This window comes from Salmo trutta, chromosome 12, assembly GCF_901001165.1.
Source record: "Salmo trutta chromosome 12, fSalTru1.1, whole genome shotgun sequence".
In the NCBI taxonomy this organism is placed as follows: domain Eukaryota; kingdom Metazoa; phylum Chordata; class Actinopteri; order Salmoniformes; family Salmonidae; genus Salmo; species Salmo trutta.
Window position 1 is genome coordinate 20,830,269 of NC_042968.1, and position 24,662 is coordinate 20,854,930.

At 41.3% G+C, this 24,662-nt stretch overlaps 3 protein-coding genes across 5 annotated transcripts; all 3 read left to right on the forward strand.

The window, feature by feature from the left end:
• Window positions 1-172: 172 nt before the first annotated feature.
• On the forward strand, window positions 173-2,591 carry LOC115203153 (5-hydroxyisourate hydrolase). The gene is made up of 4 exons (XM_029767568.1): window positions 173-396; window positions 739-878; window positions 1,176-1,311; window positions 1,543-2,591. The coding sequence occupies exons 1-4, from the start codon at window positions 343-345 to the stop codon at window positions 1,630-1,632; spliced, it is 420 nt and encodes a 139-aa protein (XP_029623428.1). The 5' UTR covers window positions 173-342; the 3' UTR covers window positions 1,633-2,591.
• A 146-nt stretch (window positions 2,592-2,737) lies between these two features.
• On the forward strand, window positions 2,738-16,572 carry LOC115203154 (programmed cell death protein 5). 2 transcript variants are annotated; one of them, XM_029767570.1, is made up of 7 exons: window positions 2,738-2,929; window positions 10,644-10,673; window positions 11,422-11,465; window positions 11,782-11,843; window positions 11,972-12,063; window positions 15,351-15,422; window positions 15,500-16,572. In XM_029767570.1, the coding sequence occupies exons 1-7, from the start codon at window positions 2,864-2,866 to the stop codon at window positions 15,545-15,547; spliced, it is 414 nt and encodes a 137-aa protein (XP_029623430.1). In that variant the 5' UTR covers window positions 2,738-2,863; the 3' UTR covers window positions 15,548-16,572. The 2 variants fall into 2 exon arrangements, with proteins under 2 accessions (XP_029623430.1, XP_029623431.1); XM_029767571.1 differs by lacking the exon at window positions 10,644-10,673 and having other exon boundaries at window positions 2,739-2,929.
• A 369-nt stretch (window positions 16,573-16,941) lies between these two features.
• LOC115203155 (diphosphomevalonate decarboxylase) lies at window positions 16,942-21,616 on the forward strand. 2 transcript variants are annotated; one of them, XM_029767572.1, is made up of 10 exons: window positions 16,943-17,140; window positions 17,434-17,504; window positions 17,610-17,724; window positions 17,827-17,973; window positions 18,182-18,381; window positions 18,502-18,576; window positions 18,670-18,888; window positions 19,932-20,047; window positions 20,122-20,230; window positions 20,784-21,616. In XM_029767572.1, the coding sequence occupies exons 1-10, from the start codon at window positions 17,065-17,067 to the stop codon at window positions 20,862-20,864; spliced, it is 1,209 nt and encodes a 402-aa protein (XP_029623432.1). In that variant the 5' UTR covers window positions 16,943-17,064; the 3' UTR covers window positions 20,865-21,616. The 2 variants fall into 2 exon arrangements, with proteins under 2 accessions (XP_029623433.1, XP_029623432.1); XM_029767573.1 differs by lacking the exon at window positions 18,670-18,888 and having other exon boundaries at window positions 16,942-17,140.
• Window positions 21,617-24,662: the final 3,046 nt, after the last annotated feature.

Genomic DNA, 24,662 nt, shown 5'->3' on the forward strand with positions numbered 1-24,662 from the left:
AATTATGCTAATAATGACATTTAGGCCTACAATCCTCACTATTATCATTATTAAGGACTTATCTAGTGTGCTAAAACGCACATTGACCCAAGCCTGTTTCCAAAAACGTTAAAAGGACAATTGTGACTGGGATGTTTGCATACTCTTAACCATTAACAAATGCTGATGTTCCTCCCAACGAGATATGTAAGTTGCAACAGCAAACAGAGCAGCCCTAGTCATATGAATAACCTCGTGAGTTTTGAACTTGTGCTTAAAATCTGTTACAGTTAATTCACCGTAAATGCCATACTTTTCACTAGAGGGGGAAACTGGTTTGGGACGACTTTGAAATCAGCGCGCATGAGTACCAGCAGATTACAGCACATAAAGGATCATCTTTTGGGTGAATACACGGTAGGCTAATATATTGCTTTTGATTTTCAGAAATAGTGTTTTTTGTATTACAATATTATAAACCGAAATTATTGACGTGTGACTTCGTTTGTCTGCAGGATTGTTATGAAATTCAATAAAGTAATAAAGCGAAAGTAAAAGATGGGAAAATATAACAAATGTTGGGTTAGTTCAGCTCATAGATATTAAGGGTTCAGCTAGGCCTACCTTCTATTTTAACCCAAATAATAAATCATTTATAGGCTACAGTTAACCTACAGCTTTCTGTATATAGTGTGCAAAATTACAGTAGCCATATGTCCATAATGTTTACTCACTATGCTCTCGGTGTATGCGCTGTAGTGTGCAGAGATGGCAGCTCCATACAGCCCACTGACCACTCACGTCCTGAACACCGGGATGGGCGTCCCTGGAGCCCGCATGGCCCTCAGCCTGCATCGCATGGATCCCTCCACTTCACTCTGGAACCTTCTCACCACAGGGTAACCTCATCACAGAGAGTGCTGCAGCACCAGTTAACAGACATAGAAAGGAAATTAACACAATCATTTCTTAGCAGCTCCATAATAATCAATATAGTAGACAAATACACATTTAGTATTTATTTTATCAATTTCAGATTCACCTCTACAGCCTCTTTCAGTAGGGCTGCATAATATTATCAAATATGAATATATACCGGTAGTAATGTTAATTAGCCAAGGCTTATTTCAGGATCACATCAAACCAATGTCCAATGTATTCAGTATTTTATATAATTTTAAATAATTTCTTCTCAGCACTACTAATGATGATGGGCGCTGCCCAGGACTCATCACCAGCGAAACTTTCACTCCAGCGGTGTACAAGATGCGCTTTGAGACGGGCCAATACTGGGAGAGTCTGGGAGAGACCTCTTTCTACCCATACGTCGAGGTTAGTTGAAGACAGTCTTCAATGCTTTTATCATAAAGAATGGGTGCATTTAAATGTATGACTGTTGGACATATGAAGTTAGTCATAAATGTTTCTTTATATCTACAGAATCAGCTTCTGTTTATTTCCTTGTCAACGATGCGATCACTAACTGAACGCTAAATGTTTCGGTAGCTTCTATTGGTTGGCTGAGTGGTTACTAACACATTGGTGGTCTGTGTTTATCTGCAGATAGTCTTCACCATAACGGACCACAGTCAGAAGTTCCATATTCCTCTGCTCTGCAGCCGCTTCTCCTACACTACCTACCGGGGGAGCTAGAGAGTCTGTCACTCACCCCCACTCACCATCTCTCACCTGGGCCACATTCAGTTGTCAAACGTTGTCAAATCTCGGTTAACCCAGAACTAACGTCTTGCTTAATTGTCAGATGCTTGATTAATTAAGTTCCGGGTCCATATGTATTAAGGGAAGAGATCGGAACTGGAACGAAGAGCTCCACCCTTCTCTCTTTGCAAGTTACGGGCAAGTCTATGGTTCAAATGTCTCCTCCCCTTCCAAAATTTGAAAGATGCTAACACCTGTGAAATCGTGATTAGTCCAAAGCACCGGAACTAATGCTGCTCATTATCTCACTCATCCCGTTTATCATGCCAGATGTACGGGACCATTTATGTTTACGTAGTCTGTCCACGAGAGATGAAACATTGTTGAACGTTGCAGATAGAAATGCCATGACCAGAGTCTACATGATTCCTTATTCTACATGTCAGATAGAAGAAATATGTTATGAAGAATAAACATCTGAACGTTCCAAAGCGTTGTGTCCTGCTGAACGCGCCCCTGGCTGACTGTGACCCGCACCTGTCACCTGGGCCTATTCAGGTGGTTGAAAGTCATCCTTCAGTTATTGTAGGTAGAAATGTACCGAAGAAAGCACTCTTCTGTAATACTAGTTATACTATTATAGTTATTGAGTACAGAACACAAGAACAATATCCTTTATGTGGTACATTTCTACCAGTAACAGTTGTTATGTGCTCCTGTCATCCAAGGCTCTCTGAGAGATCCCAGTCATTTGTTTCACTTGCCTTTTTGGACCAATAGATGACAGCAAACACTTTTTTTATGTTTGATCTGATGTTAACATAATTTCTAAGCTTTATTGGACAGTGGGGTTGTGATGTGTGCCATTTCCTTCAGAATATTGATTACCTATTTTGGTGTCCTGAAATTCATTTTGGAAAATCTAGATAGCAAAATAAACTATTACAATCTTATGTTTATGTATGACTAATTTAATTATATTTTATGTTGTAAGTGTGACTGGTTGATGGGCAGGCCTAGTTTCCAGCCACTCATCATTTCTACGAGATCATCCTTTTGTGGCTCGATTGCTTTATTCTGGATGCATATTGGATTATTCTGAGATCGATTACATTATACTGAAGCAGGGCCCGGCCCCTAACGAAACAGTTCCACAAGACTCGTGAAGTGACAGATTTTCTTATTTTACCACTGATAAGCCCTATTTTCTATACATTCGAAAACAATGGCAGACGACGAATTGGAGGCTATCAGGCAGCAACGCATGGCCGAACTGCAGTCAAAACATGGGGTAAGGAGAGAACCTGAGGGGACCAAAAATGCATAGTTCCGACCATATATGGAGATCCACTGTTCATTCTGTCGCTAGCTAGCTAGTGTTAGCCTTATAGCTCAAGTTTAGAGTATTTTAACCTATCACTATCTTTAACGAATTCTCTATTACTGTTCATTGCATAGCTGCCAGATAATTCAGTACCTAGTTTACTAGCTAAAGTAGTTAGTAATAAGATACTGTAGCTTGATAGCTAGCTAACGTTAGCTAGTAAACTCATGCGAGACACGAGTTATACTACCACTAGCTAGTAAGCTATATGATGTGATTTAATCAACATTTATGAATAGCAGACACTTCAACGAATAGGCGAGATAAACATACATTTAATTTATGAACAGGACAATGACTAGTTGATTTTGGCGCTCGCGTCTCCCACTCCTCAGGCGTTGAGAATCGCGTGCCCGCCCTACCGCTCCCCTGGTGCGCGTGCATGTGCCCAGGTGTTTAGGTGCACATGTGCGAGAGTAGTGTGAATGTCAGTTTTTCAGACCTAGTTTGTAGCAATCAACTGAACATCATTGTTAGTAGCCCGCCCTCTGTCTGGATTATCTAGCAAGCCTGTTTGGTACTGATTTCTAAAGCTCATTAAGCAAAACACTTTACTGAATAGATATACCTAGATTAGCCCAATATTGGACTAAATGAGCCTAAAATCACTCCTTTTAGTCCAAGGACCTTACATGTTCTGTTTAGAGGCGAGTTAGCTCTGGCAGCCAAAACAGCCATCAAAACTTGAATCGATTCTCAATTGCAGTATGGTTCTAGAAACACAAAGCCCTCAACTTTCATATCACATTAAAATACATTTTAAAACAGTTGCAGCTGACAGTATTTTTTTTCAGTGACAACAAGTTTGTGGTGTCCGTCTTCCGTTTACGCACAGGTGTTTGAAGCGCAAATCACCTGAAACATTCACAGAAGATAAAAACACATGCACGAGATGTGTGCGTACTTGCCGAGCTCGTGCATGTGTTTACATTGTTCTCCTCATGCTTCATGTGATAGAAGTCTGAACACATTACCAGCACTTTGAAACATTTATGTAATTATACTTTCCTGTGGATATATTGTTTCACATTACTACTGCCAAAAGGACCAACTGCACGGACAACCGGTTAAGTACACTATAATATTATTTTATTCAACATTCTGGCTTGTAGAGGTCGGGGGAGGAAACTTTCTTGACTGAAATGCAAATTTCTGCCCAACGTAGGATTCAATGCAATTCAACCTCCGGTTTCCAGGCAACTGCACGACAGAAGTAAATGTATATCTTCTGATTGAGTTCAGTCTATTGTCGTGTCTTTGGGTACCATTAAACTGAAGATAGGTTTATCAATTAACTCCCTGTAATTATTATCACGCAATTAAACTGATTAATCGTTTAATTGTAATTAACTAGGAGATCGGGGCACCAAGAAAAATATTCCGATTACAAAGTTATAATTTTCCTAATATAACTTTCCTATATTATAATATAGGCCGATTATCTTCTGGTTTGAATGGTGTATTTTACCTCGCGTCCAGTCTCATTCCAAATGTCGTAAATTGTTGTATCTGCACGAACCCAGTCTTTACTAAAATCATCCATACATCAATTGTCTTAAAATCATTTATTTACTACACTAAGTAATTAACAGAAAACATACAAACAGTAATTATCGTCACAAAGGATTGGTATAGTAATGTGCCCTAATGGCTAACAAGCATGGCTGGTCTGTTAGACAATTAATATTGACAATTGAAGGCTCACTCATTCGGGAACAATTGCAATCAATATATATTTACGCTCATGTGTCGTCGGGATCCCTTTTGAAGAGTTATGTTCTGATGGAGAGTTTTGTCCGCGGTCTCTCTCTCTCTCTCTCTCTCTCTCGGTTAGAATGGATCTTTCAGAGCGACATTCATTAATGTCGTCATAGAATGGATGTTTCGTTGGTCTTCGCGTTCGATGATATAATTTACTTAGCTGCAGACTGATATAATTTACTTAGCTGCAGACTAATAATTAATATCAAAGACTTGTTCTTATTCTGTCGGTCTCGATAGTAAAAGTTAACCACGTGGTATAGTTCACTTTCAGTAGAGTACTTGGATGGTCAAACCTATGGGCCAACTCGCAATGGAGTGGAGGCCGGGTCTATAGAAATGTAAATCAGGGGGTGTTTTATAGTGCCCATAGAACAGGCTTGTCAAATGACACCTGGTCCTGTATGTGTCCCTGGGGGCGTGCCTATGACTGAGTTAGAATTGTATTTCTGTAACCAAGTCTATCACATTAACATCAGTACATAGCATCTCAATGTATTACAAATAGCTTTATCCTTATTAATACATGTTATACAACCATTATGATGCAAGTCTCATCGCTGAGGCTATTATATAAACATTTTTATGGTAATATGGCTATATTGTCTCTTCTGAGTATCACAAAATTGTACCAAGCGGACCAGTTCGTAGCTGGATTCTTCACCAATCTTCCATATCTTCTCCAGAACACACATGTCGCTCGGTTCTCCAATTCTATGAGTTGGAAGAATTTCCTTTGTCTCTCTATGAAACATGTGGTAGGAGATTCTCCTCTTAGAGTTTTTTTACAACCCTTTCACACAGGGCTTGGGTGGGGGTGCAAGGTTGGGGGATGGTACAAAGGGGAGGGGGTCAACTGATAGCCCTGTACCCAAAGAGGCCAACGTCATGACACTATTTTTCTTAACATAACCAAAGGAGTGCCACAAGGCTCAATACTAGGCCCTTTACTGTTCACTATTTACATAAATAATGTTGGTTTGTCCCTGAATAATAATAACTGGGGCTTACATCTCTATGCAGATGAGTAATTTATTAACGTGCCCCCTCAGTGCAGCAAGCCATTCATGACCTTCAGCTTGGCTTTGATTCAATTCAAGAATCCATCACCGATCTTAAATGAATGTTGATAAAACCAAATTTGTTTTTCTCCAGGTCTTGTAAAATTGATTCTAAAGACCTTGAGAGGAGCCCAAATTGAGCTAGTTCTCCATTTATAAGTAGCTAGGCATTTGGATTGATGATAAGTTGGCCTTTAAAAAAACAAAAAGTTGCAAGTAAAGATTGATTTCCTTTATACAGTGGCGATTTTAGCATGTAAATCTTTGTGGGGCAAACTCATTGTTAGAGGTCGACCGATTATGATTTTTCAACGCCGATACGGGATTATTGGAGGACCAAAAAAAAGCCGATACCAATTAATCGGCTGATTTTTATATATATATATATATATATATATATATGTGTATATATATTTGTAATAATGACAATTACAACAATACTGAATGAACAATGAACACTTTTATTTTAACTTAATATAATACATCAATAAAATAATTTAGTCTCAAATAAATAAGGAAGCATGTTCAATTTGGTTTAAATAATGCAAAAACAAAGTGTTGGAGAAGAAAGTAAAAGTACAATATGTGCCATGTAAAAAAGCTAATGTTTAAGTTCCTTGCTCAGAACATGAGAACATATGAAAGCTTTTAACATGAGTCTTCTATATTCCCAGTTAAGAAGTTTTAGGTTGTAGTTATTATAGGACTATTTCTCTCTATACCATTTGTATTTCGTATACCTTTGACTATTGGATGTTCTAATAGGTACTTTAGTATTGCCAGCCTAATCTCGGGAGTTGATAGGCTTGAAGTCATAAACAGTGCAATGCTTGAAGCATTGCTAAGAGCTGCTGGCAAACGCAGTAAAGTGCTGTTTGAATGAATGCTTACGAGCCTGCTGCTGCCTACCACTGCTCAGTCAGACTGCTCTATCAAATCATAGACCTAATTATAATATAATAACACACAGAAATACGAGCCTTAGGTCATTAATATGGTCGAATCCGGAAACTATCATCTCGAAAACAAAACGTTTTTTCTTTCAGTGAAATACGGAACCGTTCTGTATTTTATCTAACGGGTGGCATCCCAAGTCTAAATATTCCTGTTACATTGCACAACCTTCAATGTTATGTCATAATTACGTAAAATTCTGGCAAATTAGTTCGCAACGAGCCAGGTGGCCCAAATTGTTGCATATACCCTGACTCTCCGTGCAATGAACGCAAGAGAAGTGACACACTTTCACCTGGTTAATATTGCCTGCTAACCTGGATTTCTTTTAGCTAAATATGCAGGTTTAAAAATATATACTTCTGTGTATTGATTTTAAGAAAGGCACTGATGTTTATGGTTAGGTACAGTCGTGCAACGATTGTGCTTTTTTCGCAAATGCGCTTTTGTTAAATCATCCCCCGTTTGGCGAAGTTGGCTGTCTTTTTTAAGAAGAAATAGTCTTCACACTCTATATACCCTGACCCTGTTGCAAGAGGTGACACATTTTCCCTAGTTAAAAGAAATTAAAATATGCAGGTTTAAAAATATATACTTGTGTATTGATTTTAAGAAAGACATTGATGTTTATGGTTAGGTACACGTTGGAGCAACGACAGTCCTTTTTCGCGAATGCACACCGCATCGATTATATGCGACGCAGGACAGGCTAGATAAACTAGTAATATCATCAACCATGTGTAGTTAACTAGTGATATTGATTGATTGTTTTTTATAAGATAAGTTTAATGCTAGCTAGCAACTTAGCTTGGCTTCTTACTGCATTTGCGTAACAGGCAGGCTCCTCGTGGAGTGCAATGTAAAGCAGGTGGTTAGAGCGTTGGACTAGTTAACCGTAAGGTTGCAAGATTGAATCCCCGAGCTGACAAGGTAAAAATCTGTCGTTCTGCCCCTGAACAAGGCAGTTAACCCACCGTTCCTAGGCCATCATTGAAAATAAGAATGTGTTCTTAACTGACTTGCCTAGTTAAATAAAAGTGTAAAAAAAGAAGAAAAAAATCGGCCAAATCGGCGCCCAAAAATACCGATTACCGATTGTTATGAAAACTTGAAATCGGCCCTAATTGATCAGCCATTCTGATTAATCGGTCGACCTCTATTAGCAACCCCTATGCTCAATGTCTTCTGCTGGCTGCCCTTCCACCACAGAAAGCACTGAGCTAGGCTGAAACACCTGCATTTCGGAGCTGCCTTACTCAAGAAAGCAAAAAAGAGACCATGTTCGTATGCAGCTTTATTAAGTCCTTTTTTTTTTACATTGTTTGCAAACTGATATGTGACAAGTATAAACGCCACTGCCTGTATAGAAATAAATTGTCTCACTTTTGAAGATAGGGGGAAGATTGTTCAAGCAACACTTCCCAGTAATTGACTATGGCGACTCCATCTTCATGCATACGGCAACCTCTGTGTTAAAACCTCTAGATACAGTCTACCACTCAGCCTTTCGTTTTATCATTGGTTATCATTTCTGTCCACATCATTTTCTCTTATATAGTTCTGTTGGATGGGAGTCTCTGAGTAACAGAAGGACCCAACATTGGCTAATGTTAATATATAAAGCACTTCTCCAGAAACTCCCATCCTACCTCATCTCACTTCTCCAGAAACTCCCATACTACCTCATCTCACTTCTAAATAGGAAATCTGGTAAGTATAATACTCTCTGTCAAGACTGGTTGGTACTAGAGATTCCATAGGTCTCCTCTGAGTTAGGGAAGGCTGCTTTTAGTTACTATGCCCCTCAGTCCTGGAATGACCTACAGGTCACTCTAAAACTTGATTATTTGGTTCCAAAAGGTGAATTTATGGCTATAATAAAAAATGTGGCCTATGAAAACTGCACTGGTTTTGATTGATTGTATATATTTGTTTCTACTAACCTTTTGAATGTAACAATTTGAAATGTTGTAACTGTAACTTTGTAGTGATCATGCTGGAATTGTTGTTCACATTGCTTGAACTGTTGTTCTCAGGGCACCATTGGAAATGAGACCCTGGTTAAATAAAGGTTAATAATAAAAAATAAAAATAAGGTGTGTAGTAATTTAACCTTTTATTTTTTTGTATTTATTATTATTTCTCGCATATATGAAAGACACGTTACTTATGTTTCCAAAACCGTACCGCAAGCAATGCGTTTGAACATCCGCAACGAGTGTCGGGGCTCTTAACAAAACTCCCCCGGCTAGAAGATACTATTGTCAATAGGCGCTAAAGGTAGTTAGTGTCTATGAATGGGTTATACCTAAATATGTGTCGTGTCTTTGGCTATGCCGGATTAAGTGATATGACATGCTAACTTATACAATTATTTCTCTGTAATTAATATTACCTGATTAAGCTAATCATGTAAATGTAATTAACTAGAAAGTCGGGGCACCACAGAAGAACGTTTATAGAGCTGTTATCCTCTGAATAAACTCTTAAAATACTTAGTAATATTTTACATCGATAGCAGTCAATCTTAACCCGTATGTTGTTTCAGTCTCATCATGAAAGTTGTAAATTCTTGGTTATCTGCACGAACCCAGTCTTTACTAAAATCATCCATACATCAATTGTCTTAAAATCATTTATTTACTACACTAAGTAATTAACAGAAAAAATACAAACAGTAATTATCGTCACACAGGATTGGTAGGGGAATGGGCCCTACTGGCTAACAAGCATGGCTGGTCTGTTAGACAATGGGTCATAAAACGGTAAGCTGAGAAGTTACACAGAGTTCATTAATATTAACAATTGACAATTGAAGGCTCACTCATTCGAGAACGTTTGCAATCAATATATATTTACGCTCATGTGTCGTCGGGATTCTTGTTGGAGAGTTTTGTTCTGATGGAGAGTTTGTCAGCGTTCTCTCTCTCTCTCGGTTAGAATGGATCTGTCAGAGCGACATTCATGAATGTCGTCATAGAATGGATGTGGTTGGTCTTCGCGTTCGATGATATAATTTACTTAGCTGCAGACTAATAATTAATATCAAAGACTTGTTCTTATTCTGTCGGTCTCGATAGTAAAAGTTAACCACGTGGTATAGTTCACTTTCAGTAGAGTACTTGGATGGTCAAACCTATGAGCCAACTCGCAATGGAGTGTAGGCCTGGTCTGTTGAAATGTAAATCAGGGGGTCTTTTATAGTACCCAGAGAACAGGCTTGTCAAATGACGCCTGGTCCTGTATGTGTCCCTGGGGGCGTGCCTATGACTGAGCTAGACTTGGTTACAGAAATATAATTCTATCACATTAACATCAGTACATAGCATCTCAATGTATTACAAATAGCTTTATCCTTAATAATACATTGTATACACCCATGTGGATTCAGTCTCATCGCTGAGGCTATCATGTAGACCGTTTTAGGGTAATATGGCTATATTGTCTCTTCTGAGTATCACAAAATTGTACCAAGCGGATCAGTTCGTAGCTGGAGTCTTCATCAATCTTCCATATCTTCTCCAGAACACACATGTCGCTAGGTTCTCCAATTCTATGAGTTGGAAGAATTTCCTTTGTCTCTCTATGAAACATGTTGTAGTAGATTCTCCTCTTGGAATTTTTACAACCCTGGGTTGGGGGGGAAGGTAGGTTGGGTGATGGAACAAAGGGGAGGGGGTCAACTGTCCTTCCTGTACCCAAAGAGGCCAACGTCATGACATATGAGTAACATGATGACAGAGATTATCAATCAAAAGATTGGGAATGGGATGGACATAGACACACTAGGAATCCTTTCCTCCAACAGAGATGTTTTGATTGAGTTTGAGTTGCTAATTTTTCAGAGTCTGTCTTGGAACCAAATGAATCCAGGGGTAAGCTGCTGTACAGCTACTGTACTGCACATTGTGTGATGACGGTGACATGGCAAAAGGCTGTATAATTAATGACCTGGACTGAGCAATGCCGCATGTCTGCCAGTTCTGTCTGTGCTCCTTGAGTAATGTGACCCAAGTATGTTTGCAATAAAGGAATAGCAAAATGTTTGAATGCCAGAACTATGATGTGTTCTGAATGGTTTGGGACATGGTCAAGCTTGAGTGAAGCTTATATGTTAACATTTCTTTTTAAATGTTTTTGTATTATTTCGAAAGCTTTGTATAAAAAATATTTTCCAGAAACCTGTAAATATTAACTTTGTATTCTACTATACTACAGTTAATTGTGTCCCACTCCCCATCCCTGTCCCTCTTGAGGTAGGCTAGATTTGAAGGAACTGGGCAGGTGTAATCAATACGGGGATGGCTCCACCCAGTCTACCAATAGGCTCTTTCAGATCTGCAAACTCCAAAGGAGTAAGGATAGGGGAGGGGGCAACGGGTTGTTTTCTGAATCACGTTTTGGTACAGGTTAAACTGTTGTTCAAAGATCTAGTCCCTTTGCCAAGGGTGTGAAAAATTCATGTCAATATTAGGCTACACTTCTTCAATAGAGAGCTGATGTGCACTCTCAGCATGGCTGTGTGATACAGTAGCCTGTTGGCTGGTCTGTTCTCTTGTAAAAAATACATCTTTTTAAACAACTAAAGAAAGGTGTGGCCTCTTTTCTCCCCTCCCTTCCCAGGACTCTTCAAATGACCAGCAAGGGCAGCAGGAGGCCAAACAGAGGTTAGTCTTCATTATTTATCCATCTAAACTTGTATTCCTGTCATGCATTCACAACTCAGCGCTGAGTATAGCAACATTTCAGAGACACAGATGTCTCCCCTGTTGTTGGTTTAGTTCACAGTAGTTTGCTAATGTTGCATGTCTTGACCTGCAGTTTGCAGCTCTGGTTTATGAAGAACTATGTAACAGACTATTTATAAAGTTAGTCAATGTGATAAAACAATTGGCTTCATTTACACTGGCAGCCCAATTGGGCTGCATGTGTAAACGTAGCCATTGTGGCCTAACTATAATCTTCTGTACTGTCTTTTCACAGGGAAACAGAGATGAGGAACTCCATACTGGCTCAGGTTCTAGACCAGTCCGCCCGCGCCAGATGTAGGTCTTTCATATCCCCCTGCTTTGAATGAATCATTGATCTGATATTGGAACTTTCAGTACCTACGCCTGGTTAGCAATAGGTGGCGCCATTGCCTAAAAGCCTGCTATGTTTTGTTGCGTTGCAGTGAGTAACTTGTCTCTGGTGAAGCCAGAGAAGGCCAAAGCCGTGGAGAATTACCTCATACAGATGGCCCGCATGGGCCAGCTGGGAGGAAAGGTGAGAGAACTGGACCTAAAGCATATGTGGACATATATCATTGAACTTACGTTTAAACAAAATTAGGATTGTTAATGCTTAGAAAACAATCCCTAACTGAAAAAAGTGGGGCTTAGGCTATGGGTGAGGTAGGGGGCGAGAACATTTTAGAGGCCCCCATCTTGGCGGTGTAGAGAGATTTGTACATTTTTAAGCCAATTTCCTACAATTCTACAAAGTTCTCCATGGAACTGAAATAACTTTTTGCAGTTTTAAAGCTAATTTCCTGCGATTGTGAAATGTCAGAATAATAGTTTACATACACTAACAACTTAGTGTATATAAACTTCTGACCCACTGGAATTGTGATACAGTGAATTAATTATAAGTGAAATAATCTGTCTGTAAACAATTGTTGTTAGTGTATGTAAACTATTATTCTGATATTTTCACATTCTTAAAATAAAGTAGTGATCCTAACGGACCTAAAACAGGGAATGTTTACTAGGATTAAATGTCAGGAATTGTGAAAAACTGAGTTTAAAAGCATTTGGCTAAGGTGTATGTAAACTTCTGACTTCAACTATGTGTGTGTACAAACATTAGAAACACCTTCCTAATATTCAGTTGCAACCGCCTTTTGCTCTCAGAACAACCTCTATTCATCGGGGCATGGACTTTACAAGGTGTCAAAAGCATTTCACAGGGATGCTGGCCCATGTTGACTCCGATGCTACCCACAGTTGTTACGTTGGCTGGATGTCCTTTGGGTGGTGGACCAATCTTGATTCACACAGGAAACTGTTGAGCGTGAAAAACCCAGCAGCACTGCAAATATCTGGCACCTACTACCATACCCTGTTCAAAGGCACTTAACTTTTGTCTTGCCCATTCACCCAATTTTTAAAATTATTTTTACCTTTATTTAACTAGGCAAGTCAGTTTAGAACAAATTCTTATTTACAATGACGGCCTACCAAAAGGCAAAGGGCCTCCTGTGGGGACGGGCTGGGATCAACAACAAGAAATATATAGGACAAAACACACATCACGACAGGAGAGAACACAACACTACATAAAGAGAGACCGAAGACAACAACATAGCAAAGCAGCAACAAATGACAACACTGCATGGTAGAAACACAACATGAAAACAACATGGTAGCAGCACAAAACATGGTACAAACATTGGGCACAGACAACAGCACAAAGGGCAAGAAGGTAGAGACAACAATACAACATAGGGACTGCGTCCCCTCTCATATGAATGGCACACATACACAATCCATGTCTCAAGGCTTAAAAATCCTTCTTTAACCTGTCTCCTCCCCTTCATCTACACTGATTGAAGTGGATTTAACAAGTGACATCAATAAGGGATCATAGCTTTCACCTGGATTCACCTGGTCAGTCTATGTCATGGAAAGAGCAGGTGTTCCTAATGTTTTTTACACTCAGTGTATATTATATACACTGCTCAAAAAAATAAAGGGAACACTAAAATAACACATCCTAGATCTGAATGAATGAAATAATCTTATTAAATACTTTTTTCTTTACATAGTTGAATGTGCTGACAACAAAATCACACAAAAATAATCAATGGAAATCCAATTTATCAACCCATGGAGGTCTGGATTTGGAGTCACACTCAAAATTAAAGTGTAAAACCACACGACAAGCTGATCCAACTTTGATGTAATGTCCTTAAAACAAGTCAAAATGAGGCTCAGTAGTGTGTGTGGCCTCCACGTGCCTGTATGACCTCCCTACAACGCCTGGGCATGCTCCTGATGAGGTGTCGGATGGTCTCCTGAGGGATCTCCTCCCAGACCTGGACTAAAGCATCCGCCAACTCCTGGACAGTCTGTGGTGCAACGTGGCGTTGGTGGATGGAGCGAGTCATGATGTCCCAGATGTGCTCAATTGGATTCAGGTCTGGGGAACGGGCGGGCCAGTCCATAGCATCAATGCCTTCCTCTTGCAGGAACTGCTGACACACTCCATCCACATGAGGTCTAGCATTGTCTTGCATTAGGAGGAACCCAGGGCCAACCGCACCAGCATATGGTCTCACAAGGGGTCTGAGGATCTCATCTTGGTACCTAATGGCAGTCAGGTTACCTCTGGCGAGCACATGGAGGGCTGTGCAGACCCCCAAAGAAATGCCACCCCACACCATGACTGACCCACCGCCAAACCGGTCATGCTGGAGGATGTTGCAGGCAGCAGAACGTTCTCCACGGCGTCTCCAGACTCTGTCACGTCTGTCGCATGTGCTCAGTGTGAACCTGCTTTCATCTGTGAAGAGCACAGGGCGCCAGTGGCGAATTTGCCAATCTTGGTGTTCTCTGGCAAATGCCAAACGTCCTGCACGGTGTTGGGCTGTAAGCACAACCCCCACCTGTGGACGTCGGGCCCTCATACCGCCCTCATGGAGTCGGTTTCTGACCGTTTGAGCAGACACATGCACATTTGTGGCCTGCTGGAGGTCATTTTGCAGGGCTCTGGCAGTGCTCCTCCTGCCCCGCCTTGCACAAAGGCGGAGGTAGCGGTCCTGCTGCTGGGTTGTTGCCCTCCTACGGCCTCCTCCACGTCTCCTGATGTACTGGCCTGTCTCCTGGTAGCGCCTCCATGCTCTGGACACTACACTGACAGACACAGCAAACCTTCTTGCCACAGCTCGCACTGATGTGCCATCCTGGATGAGCTGCACTACCTGAGCTACTTGTGTGGGTTGTAGACTCCGTCTCATGCTACCACTAGAGTGAAAGCACCGCCAGCATTCAAAATTGACCAAAACATCAGCCAGGAAGCATAGGAACTGAGAAGTGGTCTGTGGTCACCACCTGCAGAACCACTCCTTTATTGGGGGTGTCTTGCTAATTGCCTATAATTTCCACCTGTTGTCTATTCCATTTGCACAACAGCATGTGAAATTTATTGTCAATCAGTGTTGCTTCCTAAGTGGACAGTTTGATTTCACAGAAGTGTGATTGACTTGGAGTTACATTGTGTTGTTTAAGTGTTCCCTTTATTTTTTTGAGCAGTGTATATTTTTTTACACTGTTTTGACTTACGCGACCTGAAAAAAAACCACTTAGACAGCCTGCTGGTTCTTTCTCTTCACTAGTGACTGCATTGCCCCCGAGCATTCAAACGCAGGACCATATTTTGCCCCGTGAATTCACATGCAATTTCAGATTTTTTTCTTATCATTCAAACATTAAGAAAAATTCCCTATGAAAAGCACTGACTTGACCCATCTGCTATTGGCTCTTCCTTACATTTGGATAGTCTCTTTTCAGATTTCAGAGACTGGTTTGATCGACATCCTAGAAAAAGTTAGTCAGCAAACAGAAAAAAAGACAACTGTCAAGGTGAGTCCACGGATCAAATACAATATCACAATCTCAGACAGACTTTTAACTGACTGCATCCCCTCTCCTCCCCACAGTTCAACCGACGAAAGGTGATGGACTCAGATGATGAGGATGATGATTGATGCGTTGAAAGGAGCTCAGGAGCCAGTCAGACGGCTGGCTTAGGGCGGGATTCAGGACTGGATAGGTTGGAGCAGGGCTCTGTTCGTTGGCGGCCATCTTTGATTTGCCAAGGGCCCTGCATTAGTGATGCACCCAGGGATATCACATCAGCCCCTGTGTGCATCTGGAACTCATTACTATATTCTCTCTTATATCCATTTTCACCACATTTTACTTTTTCTCCACCACAAGAAGCAGAACAAAATTCAACTTAGGGTATATTACTGCTGATGCATTTTTCTAGAGACTGCTTTGTGAATACTGTCTGCTGCAACTCAGTAAATAGTGAAACCATCAGATTGGACAGAGCACATGGGTATATTCATTTTTTTTGGTAAATTTTTGCTGACCTGTATCCAACAGTTTACATTTAAAAAATTAAAAAACCTTACATTTGAATGCTTATTCCACAAATAATCAACAGTTTTATCATGATATTTTGTCTTTGAGCTGAGTGCTTGAAGACTCATTGATTGGTCATATGGGTTTGCACTACATTTGCTTTCATAAAAAAGTATAGTCACTTAAGAGCAATGGTGTAAGAAAAATATAGTTTGTATTAAAATGTAGTCAATCTTCTTTACAAGGCCTCCTAGGTAGTGTCTTAGGCTATCCTAATGTATAGGCTGACATTACATAGTTGCTTTGACTCACTAGGTTCAAATACTCTGCTGAAATGTATGCAGTATGTGCATTAAGAGGCTGAGACATGTATTTGTAGCAGGATTTGTTACATTTTCTCAATCGTTAGTCTACAACAGCACTTGAAGAACTTCCTGCTTCACTTGTATTGAACAGGTGTATGGTGAGACCACAGATATATGAATGGTTGATTCTATTGTACACCTGCCACAGGTAATTCTCAATATCTGACAGTACATTGATGTTCTTACAAGCATGATGTTACTGAATATTTGGAGATAAGTTCATGGGAGATTTGGTTTCATGTTCACCCCAATAAATCAATGTCAGCGTTGATAAAGCAGACAAGGAGTCATTCTTCTTGATCATAAAACAAGTGTTCCTGTTATAATAACAATAATTATACACTAGATTACATTAATACACAGGGTGTGTGTTTTTCTTTCCTCTGTAACCATAATTTCATATAAAAGAAAAACATAACACAAGAGCTGTTAATATACGGTACATGGTAAATATACCCCGCACTATCATTCATAATATCCGGTCACGACTGCATTTCTGGCTGTGATCATGATACGCCCCCTAAATGTGGCTCTGGCCTCATTTTCAGGCGACCGTGGTCTGATCAAAAGGATTGGCTGCCTTGTTTCAGTCACGGAACATGAGTGGCTCTGATTGGTGGGAGGTTTAGTCATGTGCTCTACCCCCTCCAATCCACAGAGACGTTTTGTAAAGTGCAGACTACTGTGTCAGTGGATCTCGAAATAGTAGACAGTCTTGCGTTTATAGTATTTTTTTGTTATTTTATTGCTCCTGATTTTACTTTATCAAAATGCCCGAGGACAGCGGCAACAAGCTCACCATGGTAACATGCAGTGCGCCTGTGAATATCGCTGTCATCAAATACTGTGAGTATTGTATTTTCGTATAATCCAATACAGACATCTGATCGTCTGACTGTCAACCAAAGAACACTGGCAACCACATCTAGCTTAATGTAATGTAAAACTGTAACAGTGATTGAATCATTGAAGTGCTTGCTTGCAACACTGTAGCCACTTCTAGCCACGCTTTGGTGTGTGTGCATTGGTACATGACAAATGTATTGCCACAATGATGTGAAAGGAATCTTCTCTGTACAATCTTTGAAAATAACTATGTATTAAATTGTAAATGCTTTGTTGTTATTGCTGTTTCAAAGGGGGGAAGAGGGATGAAGAGTTGATTCTACCCATAAATTCATCTTTGAGTGTCACATTACATCAAGACCAGGTAAGACTGTAATACTGTACACCAGACACTCAGGAAGTGGCTAAATATTACTGTTTTGTTAAAACAACAAAAACGATTTCTGCCTTGTGTCCTTATTCCTCCCAGCTCAAAACGACCACAACAGTGGCGTGCAGCAGGTCGTTCCAGGAGGATTGTATCTGGCTCAACGGCAAAGAGGAGGACATAACCCAGCCCAGACTACAGTCCTGCCTTAGGGAGAGTGAGTCATTATATGCAATGATATGATAGAGGGGGAAGAGTAAGAGAGGGCAAAGGGGAGGACAAGAAATGATGTGTTGTTGTTGGTGGTTTCCTTCCTCAGTTCGGCGCCTGGCCCGTAAGCGACGTAGTGATGGGGAGGCTGATGTAGACGCAGCCGGTTTGTCCCATAAAGTCCACATCTGCTCTGTCAACAACTTCCCAACTGCAGCCGGACTGGCCTCCTCTGCTGCCGGCTATGCCTGTCTGGGTAAGAGACTGTGTCCTATCATAATGGTTTGTACCTAACACAGCATTAAATGGATCAAATGAAGTAAAAGCTTGTGTGAAACTAGTTTTATGCTTTTTAAATGTTGGGAACTTAAGTAATGTCTCCATCTCCCCATCCCTCTTCTCCTTACTCCTTCTTTTCCTTTTGTCTCTCCATCTTGTCTCTTCACTCCATTCTCCTGTTCCAGTGTACACCCTGTCCCGGGTGATGGGAGTGGAGGGGGAGTTGTCTGTGGTTTCTAGGCAGGGTTCAGGCAGTGCCTGTAGGAGTATGTATGGGGGCTTCGTCCAGTGGATTATGGGCCAACAAGGAGATGGCAAGGACAGTCTGGCCCAGCAGGTGGAGCCAGAGACTCACTGGCCTGAGCTCAGGGTCCTTGTACTGGTGGTAGGTTTCTGATCATTACTGAAGATGGCTTTTTCTGGAGCAAATGTTGACATACATTTCTCCCATGTCTTTTTAATAATCTCAACACCCCCATCTCTCTGTCTCCCTCTCTCTTTTTAGGTCAGTTCTGAGCGGAAACCAGTTGGCAGCACTTCCGGCATGCAAACTAGTGTAGAGACGAGCAGTCTCCTGAAGGTACACACACACACACACACACACACACACACACACACACACACACACAAAGTTATTAACCCTTACACTTAACCCTTGCGCTCTCACCCTCAGCACCGGGCAGACTCTGTGGTCCCAGCCAGGATGAAGGAGATGATTGAGGCTGTACATAAGAGGGACTTTACTGCGTTCGCTGAGCTGACCATGAAGGACAGCAATCAGTTCCATGCCACCTGCCTGGACACCTACCCACCCATCTTCTACCTCAACGACGTGTCGCGCCACGTTATCAACCTTGTGCACCGCTATAACCGTCACTACAGGGAAACAAAGGTGAGCACCATCAGGGAGTTAGTCCTTTCATCCCTCCTGGCCTTCCCTGTAGCTCAGTTGGTAGAGCATGGTGTTTGCAACGCATGGTGTTTGCAACGCCAGGGTTGTGGGTTCGATTCCCACGGGGGGCCAGTACCAAAAAAAAAATGTATGAAATGTATGAAATGTAAGTCGCTCTGGATAAGAGCGTCTGCTAAATGACTAAAATGTAATGTAAAAATGGGTCTAAGCTAAGAAGCAGAACAAGGTGCAGTAATTGTTGATATTCTGAGATAATGAAATAAAGATATGAAACTGGTAGTATTTCTACAGTTCAAGAGGAATAGAAAATGTGTTAACATGCCCAAGGATAGATCTGGTAAAGAAGTCAATGGAGCCTGACCAAAACAGTGGAAATGCCATGGAAAGATCCAGAATGTCCTTATTTCCCCTAAGCGAAATTAGCCTACATTTAGGCTATTGTTTATGTGTATTTCACACAATGTTGTGGTAAAAATCGGAGTATAATGCTTGTATTGATGTCAACTTCAATACATGTTCATGTCATCATCACCAATCAACTGCATTACAGTTAAAAAATGACTTTGACTACCACCACTGATTTCTCTATGCTACCAGCTTATACGAACGGGAGTTAGCATTTAGCAGTCACTTCTTCTGAACCTGAAAAGGAACTACTTCTAAATGTTATGCATTGAAAACCATCAAGTATATCCAAATCGGACTTTGTAAACACATTGTGGGCCTGTTACAATACATTGATCATGGCGGATTTGACGAATATCCACTTTGTTAGATCAGATTTGTTGAATGTGCACCAATCTGGCATCCTTCTTCTATCCCCCATGGTCTGCGTTCTATTGACCTCTGTACCGTGTCTATGACCTAGTACTTCTTCATGAGTCTCAGAGGACTAGTGCAGCATCACATCCCTCCTTCTGCTGACACTGTTATAACACTGCTGTAACAAAGCTATAACTTTGGTCCAGAGTTCTTTTCCTGAGTATAAGCAGTGACCGATGATGTTTTCTCTTCTCCACCAGGTGGCATACACGTTTGATGCAGGTCCCAATGCAGTGATCTACACTCTTCAGCAGAATGTGGAAGAGTTTGTCCAGGTGGTCAAACACTTATTCCCACCAGAGATCAATGGAGGACAGTGAGTTTCTCACAAACACACACTCAAGCAGTCAGACAACACTCCATCCTGTGACTTTACCTGTCCCACATCAGGTTTCTAAAGGGTCTTCCGGTAGCCCCGACAACACTATCTGAGGAGCTGAAGCAGGCCATTGGTATGGAGCCCATGGTGAAGGGAATCAGCTATATAATCAGCACTAAGGTACACACACACACACACACACACATACATATATACATACATACATACATACATACATACATACATACATACATACATACATACATACATACATACATACATACATACATACATACATACATACATACACGCATACATACATACATGCATGCATACATACATACATACATACATACATACATACATACATACATACATACATACACGCATACATACACGCATACATACATACATACATGCATACATGCATGCATACATACATACATACATACATACATACATACATACATACATACATACATACATACATACATACATAGACACATACACATAGGCAGCACCCTCTGGGTCCTTTGCCCGTTTCCTGTGCATCTCTGCGGGTTGGCATAGTGGAGGGTTTTGGGGAGCGAGCTTGGTGCTCTCTCCAACCAGCTTACGGGAAATCACCAGGAATGCAGATCCTATAAACATACACATTATGTTTGGATCTGCTACATTTTGATGTGATATTAAGTTGGTTTGTCTGAGTGATTATTTCTGATTTGTGTATAAGGCTGGACCTGGACCTCGCGTGGTGGAGGACCCTAGTGAGCATCTGCTTGGATCTGACGGGCTGCCCAAGGAGAGTGCATGATACAAGCCAGCCTCCCAGCTGGGCAGAGACAGAACTCTTTGGTGAAAAGAAAGACCAGACATATTAACAATCAACAATTCAAATTCAATCAATTGGATACATATGCAAAGACTTAGTCATTAAAGGGGCAATCTGCAGTTGCTATATACATTTTTGGACTTATAAATTAATTATATGTAACCATTGATTCTTGAAGAATATAACTTGTAAATACCTCATGAGCTTAGTTAAACTGTCATACCCCATCAGAACTCAAAATATCAGCTTGTTTTACTACAATGTTGGTAAACAAAGTAAATGTAAACAAACATTTAAAACATGGTTATAACTATAATTTAGATTTCATGGATGGTAAGTCCTTTTATCTATAGCTCTGTCTATAATTTTGAGTGTTTACATTTCTCCAGCCCCATCCCTCAGCTTTTTGCCAAAACTAAGGATTGCCCCTTTAACTGGAGCGAAACAACCACACCCGGCTGAATACCTCTAACACTGTTGACTAGTGCTTCATTCGGACACTTTTCCTATTGCGAGTTTGGATGAAATGTTTTCTAATTTTAAGATGAGGGGATGCCTTGTGAGAACGATCAGAAATGTTCTAGTACTTTGATAACTGTAGAAAACTATTTCAAATGTATCTATGTTGATTTTCGAAGTAGACTATGTACATGTTATTAAAGTATAATGGTTTAACAGTAACCTTTTAGAGTGAGTGAATCATAAGACAATCTAATTAAAATTGTTAAAACCCTTAAAGGATTATAAATGACAGTATTGAGAACAATGTCAGTGCTTTAGTATGAGAGCTGGATATATAGCGGAGGTGGCACCACAGGTCCCAGAGTGGTGGGTCCATTTTTCTTCTCTCCTGGTGGTAACCAGGTAAAACTACAAAAACTCTACAACCTGGTTGTAGCAGGGACCTTAAGGGTTGGCCTATTGCCCGGGGCAAGTGAACTGAGCAGTCGGGCAAGTTGAGTCTGCTCTAAAGTTGGCCCAGCTAAAAATGTTTTACTGAAAACAACGATACCGTAAGGAATTCCAATAGGCGTAGCCTAAAACTGATCTTTCTGGTTCATCCCCCATTGTTTTAAGTCAGGGTTTCCAAACATGGTCCTGTGCCCCTTCCCCCCAGCACTACACAGCTGATTCAAATAACTAACTCATCATCAAGCTTTGATTATTTGAATCCACTGTGTAGTGGATTCAAATAATGTTCACCCAGTGGGGGCCCCAGGACCGAGTTTTAAGTGCAAGTTGGACAATTTATGTCAGCCGGGCAAGTTGAGCAAGCTCCATATTACAACAGCTGAACGTTTCCCCCTTGACCAAATCATATCAGGCAGCAAAGTTAGTTAAAGCAAAGATTATGGATAGACTGACAAGGGTTGCGGTACAAACACTTAAAAGACACACCCTCGTCCACTTACCCTCACCTTATGCCCTTGGGGGAATCCCCGTTGCCATCTTGGAGGGCGGTCCAAATGATTAGCCAAGTAAGGGAAGTTTGAAACGTAAGCACCTCAGCCCTCGTTTTTAATCGGCTTTGCGAATGTACAATTATGTTCACTCCGGGGCCTGAAACTCCCCATAATTCAAATTGTGCTACTTTTTTAATTTCACCTTTATTTAACCAGGTAGTCCAGTTGAGAACAAGTTCTCATTTACAACTGCGACCTGGCCAAGATAAAGCAAAGCAATGAGACACAAACAACACAGAGTTACACATGGGATAAACAAATGTACAGTCAATAGCACAATAGAAAAGTCTGTATACAGTGTGTGCAAATGTAGTAAGATTAGGGAGGTAAGGCAATAAATAGGCCATAGTGGCGAAATAATTACAATTTAGCAATTAAACACTGGAGTGATAGATGTGCAGAAGATGAATGTGCAAGTCGAGATACTGGGGTGCAAAGGAGCAAAAAATAAATAATAAAAAGGGGATGAGGTACTTGGGTGGGCTATTTACAGATGGGCTATGTACTGGTGCAATGATCAGTAAGCTGCTCTGACAGCTGATGCATAAATTTAGTGAGGGAGATATAAGACTCCAGCTTCAGTGATGTTTGCAATTCGTTCCAGTCATTGGCAGCAGAGAACTGGAAGGAATGGCAGCCAAAGGAGGAGTTGGCTTTTGGGATGACCAGTGAAATATACCTGCTGGAGCGCGTGCTACGGGTGGATGCTGCAATGGTGACCAGTGAGCTAAGGCGGGGCTTTACCTAGCAAAGACTTATAGATGACCTGGAGCCAGTGGGTTTGGCAACGAATATGAAGCGAGGGCCAGCCAACGAGAGCATACAGGTCGCAGTAGTGGGTAGTATATGGGGCTTTGGTGACAAAATGGATGGCACTGTAATAGACTGCATCCAATTTGCTGAGTAGAGTGTTGGAGGCTATTTTGTAAATTACATCGCCGAAGTCAAGGATCGGTAGGATGGTCAGATTTACGAGGGTATGTTTGGCAACATGAGTGAAGAATGCTTTGTTGCGAAATAGGAAGCCGATTCTACATTTAATTTTGGATTGGAGATGTTTGATGTGAGTCTGGAAGGAGAGTTTACAGTCTAACCAGACACCTAGGTATTTGTAGTTGTCCACATATTCTAAATAAGAACCGTCCAGAGTAGTGATTCTAGACAGGCGGGTGGGTGCGGGCAGCGCTCGGTTGAAGAGCATGCATTTAATTTTACTTGCATCTAAGAGCATTTGGAGGCCACGGAAGGAGTGTTATATGGCATTGAAGCCTGTCTGGAGGTTTGTTAACACAGAGTCCAAAGCAGGGCCAGAAGTACACAGAATGGTGTCGTCTGCGTAGAGGTGGATCAAGGAATCACCAGCAGTAAGAGCGACATCATTGATATATACAGAGAAAAGAGTTGGCCTGAGAATTGAACCCTGTGGCACCCCCATAGAGACTGCAAGAGGTCTGGACAACAGGCCCTCCGATTTGACACACTGAACTCTATCTGAAAAGTAGTTGGTGAACCAGGCGAGGCAGTCATTTGAGAAACCAAGGCTGTTGAGTCTGCCGATAAGAATGCGATGATTGACAGAGTCGAAAGCTTTGGCCAGGTCGATGAAGATGGCTGCACAGTACTGTCTTTTATCGATGGCGGTTATGATATCGTTTAGGACCTTGAGCGTGGCTGAGGTGCACCCATGACCAGCTCAGAAACCAGATTGCATAGCGGAGAAGGTACGGTGGGATTCTAAATGGTCGGTGATCTGTTTGCTAACTTGGCTTTCAAAGACTTTAGAAAGGCAGGGTACGATAGATATAGGTCTGTAACAGTTTGGGCCTAGAGTGTCTCCCCCTTTGAAGAGGGGGGGTGACCGCGGCAGCTTTCCAATCTTTAGGGATCTCAGATGATACGAAAGAGAGATTGAACAGGCTAGTAATAGGGGTTGCAACAATTGTGGCGGATCATTTAAGAAAGAGAGGGTCCAGATTGTCTAGCCCAGCTGATTTGTAGGGGTCCAGATTTTGCAGCTCTTTCAGAACATCAGCTATCTGGATTTGGGTGAAGGAGAAATGGGGGAGGCTTGGGCATGTTGCTGTGGGGGGTGCAGAGCTGTTGACCGGGGTAGGGGTAGCCAGCTGGAAAGCATGGCCAGCCGTAGAAAAATGCTTATTGAAATTATCGATTATCGTAGATTTATCGGTGGTGACAGTGTTTCCTAGCCTCAGTGCAGTGGGCAGCTGGGAGGAGGTGCTCCTATTCTCCATGGACTTTACAGTGTCCCAGAACTTTTGGGAGTTTGTGCTATAAGTTGCAAATTTCTGTTTGAAAA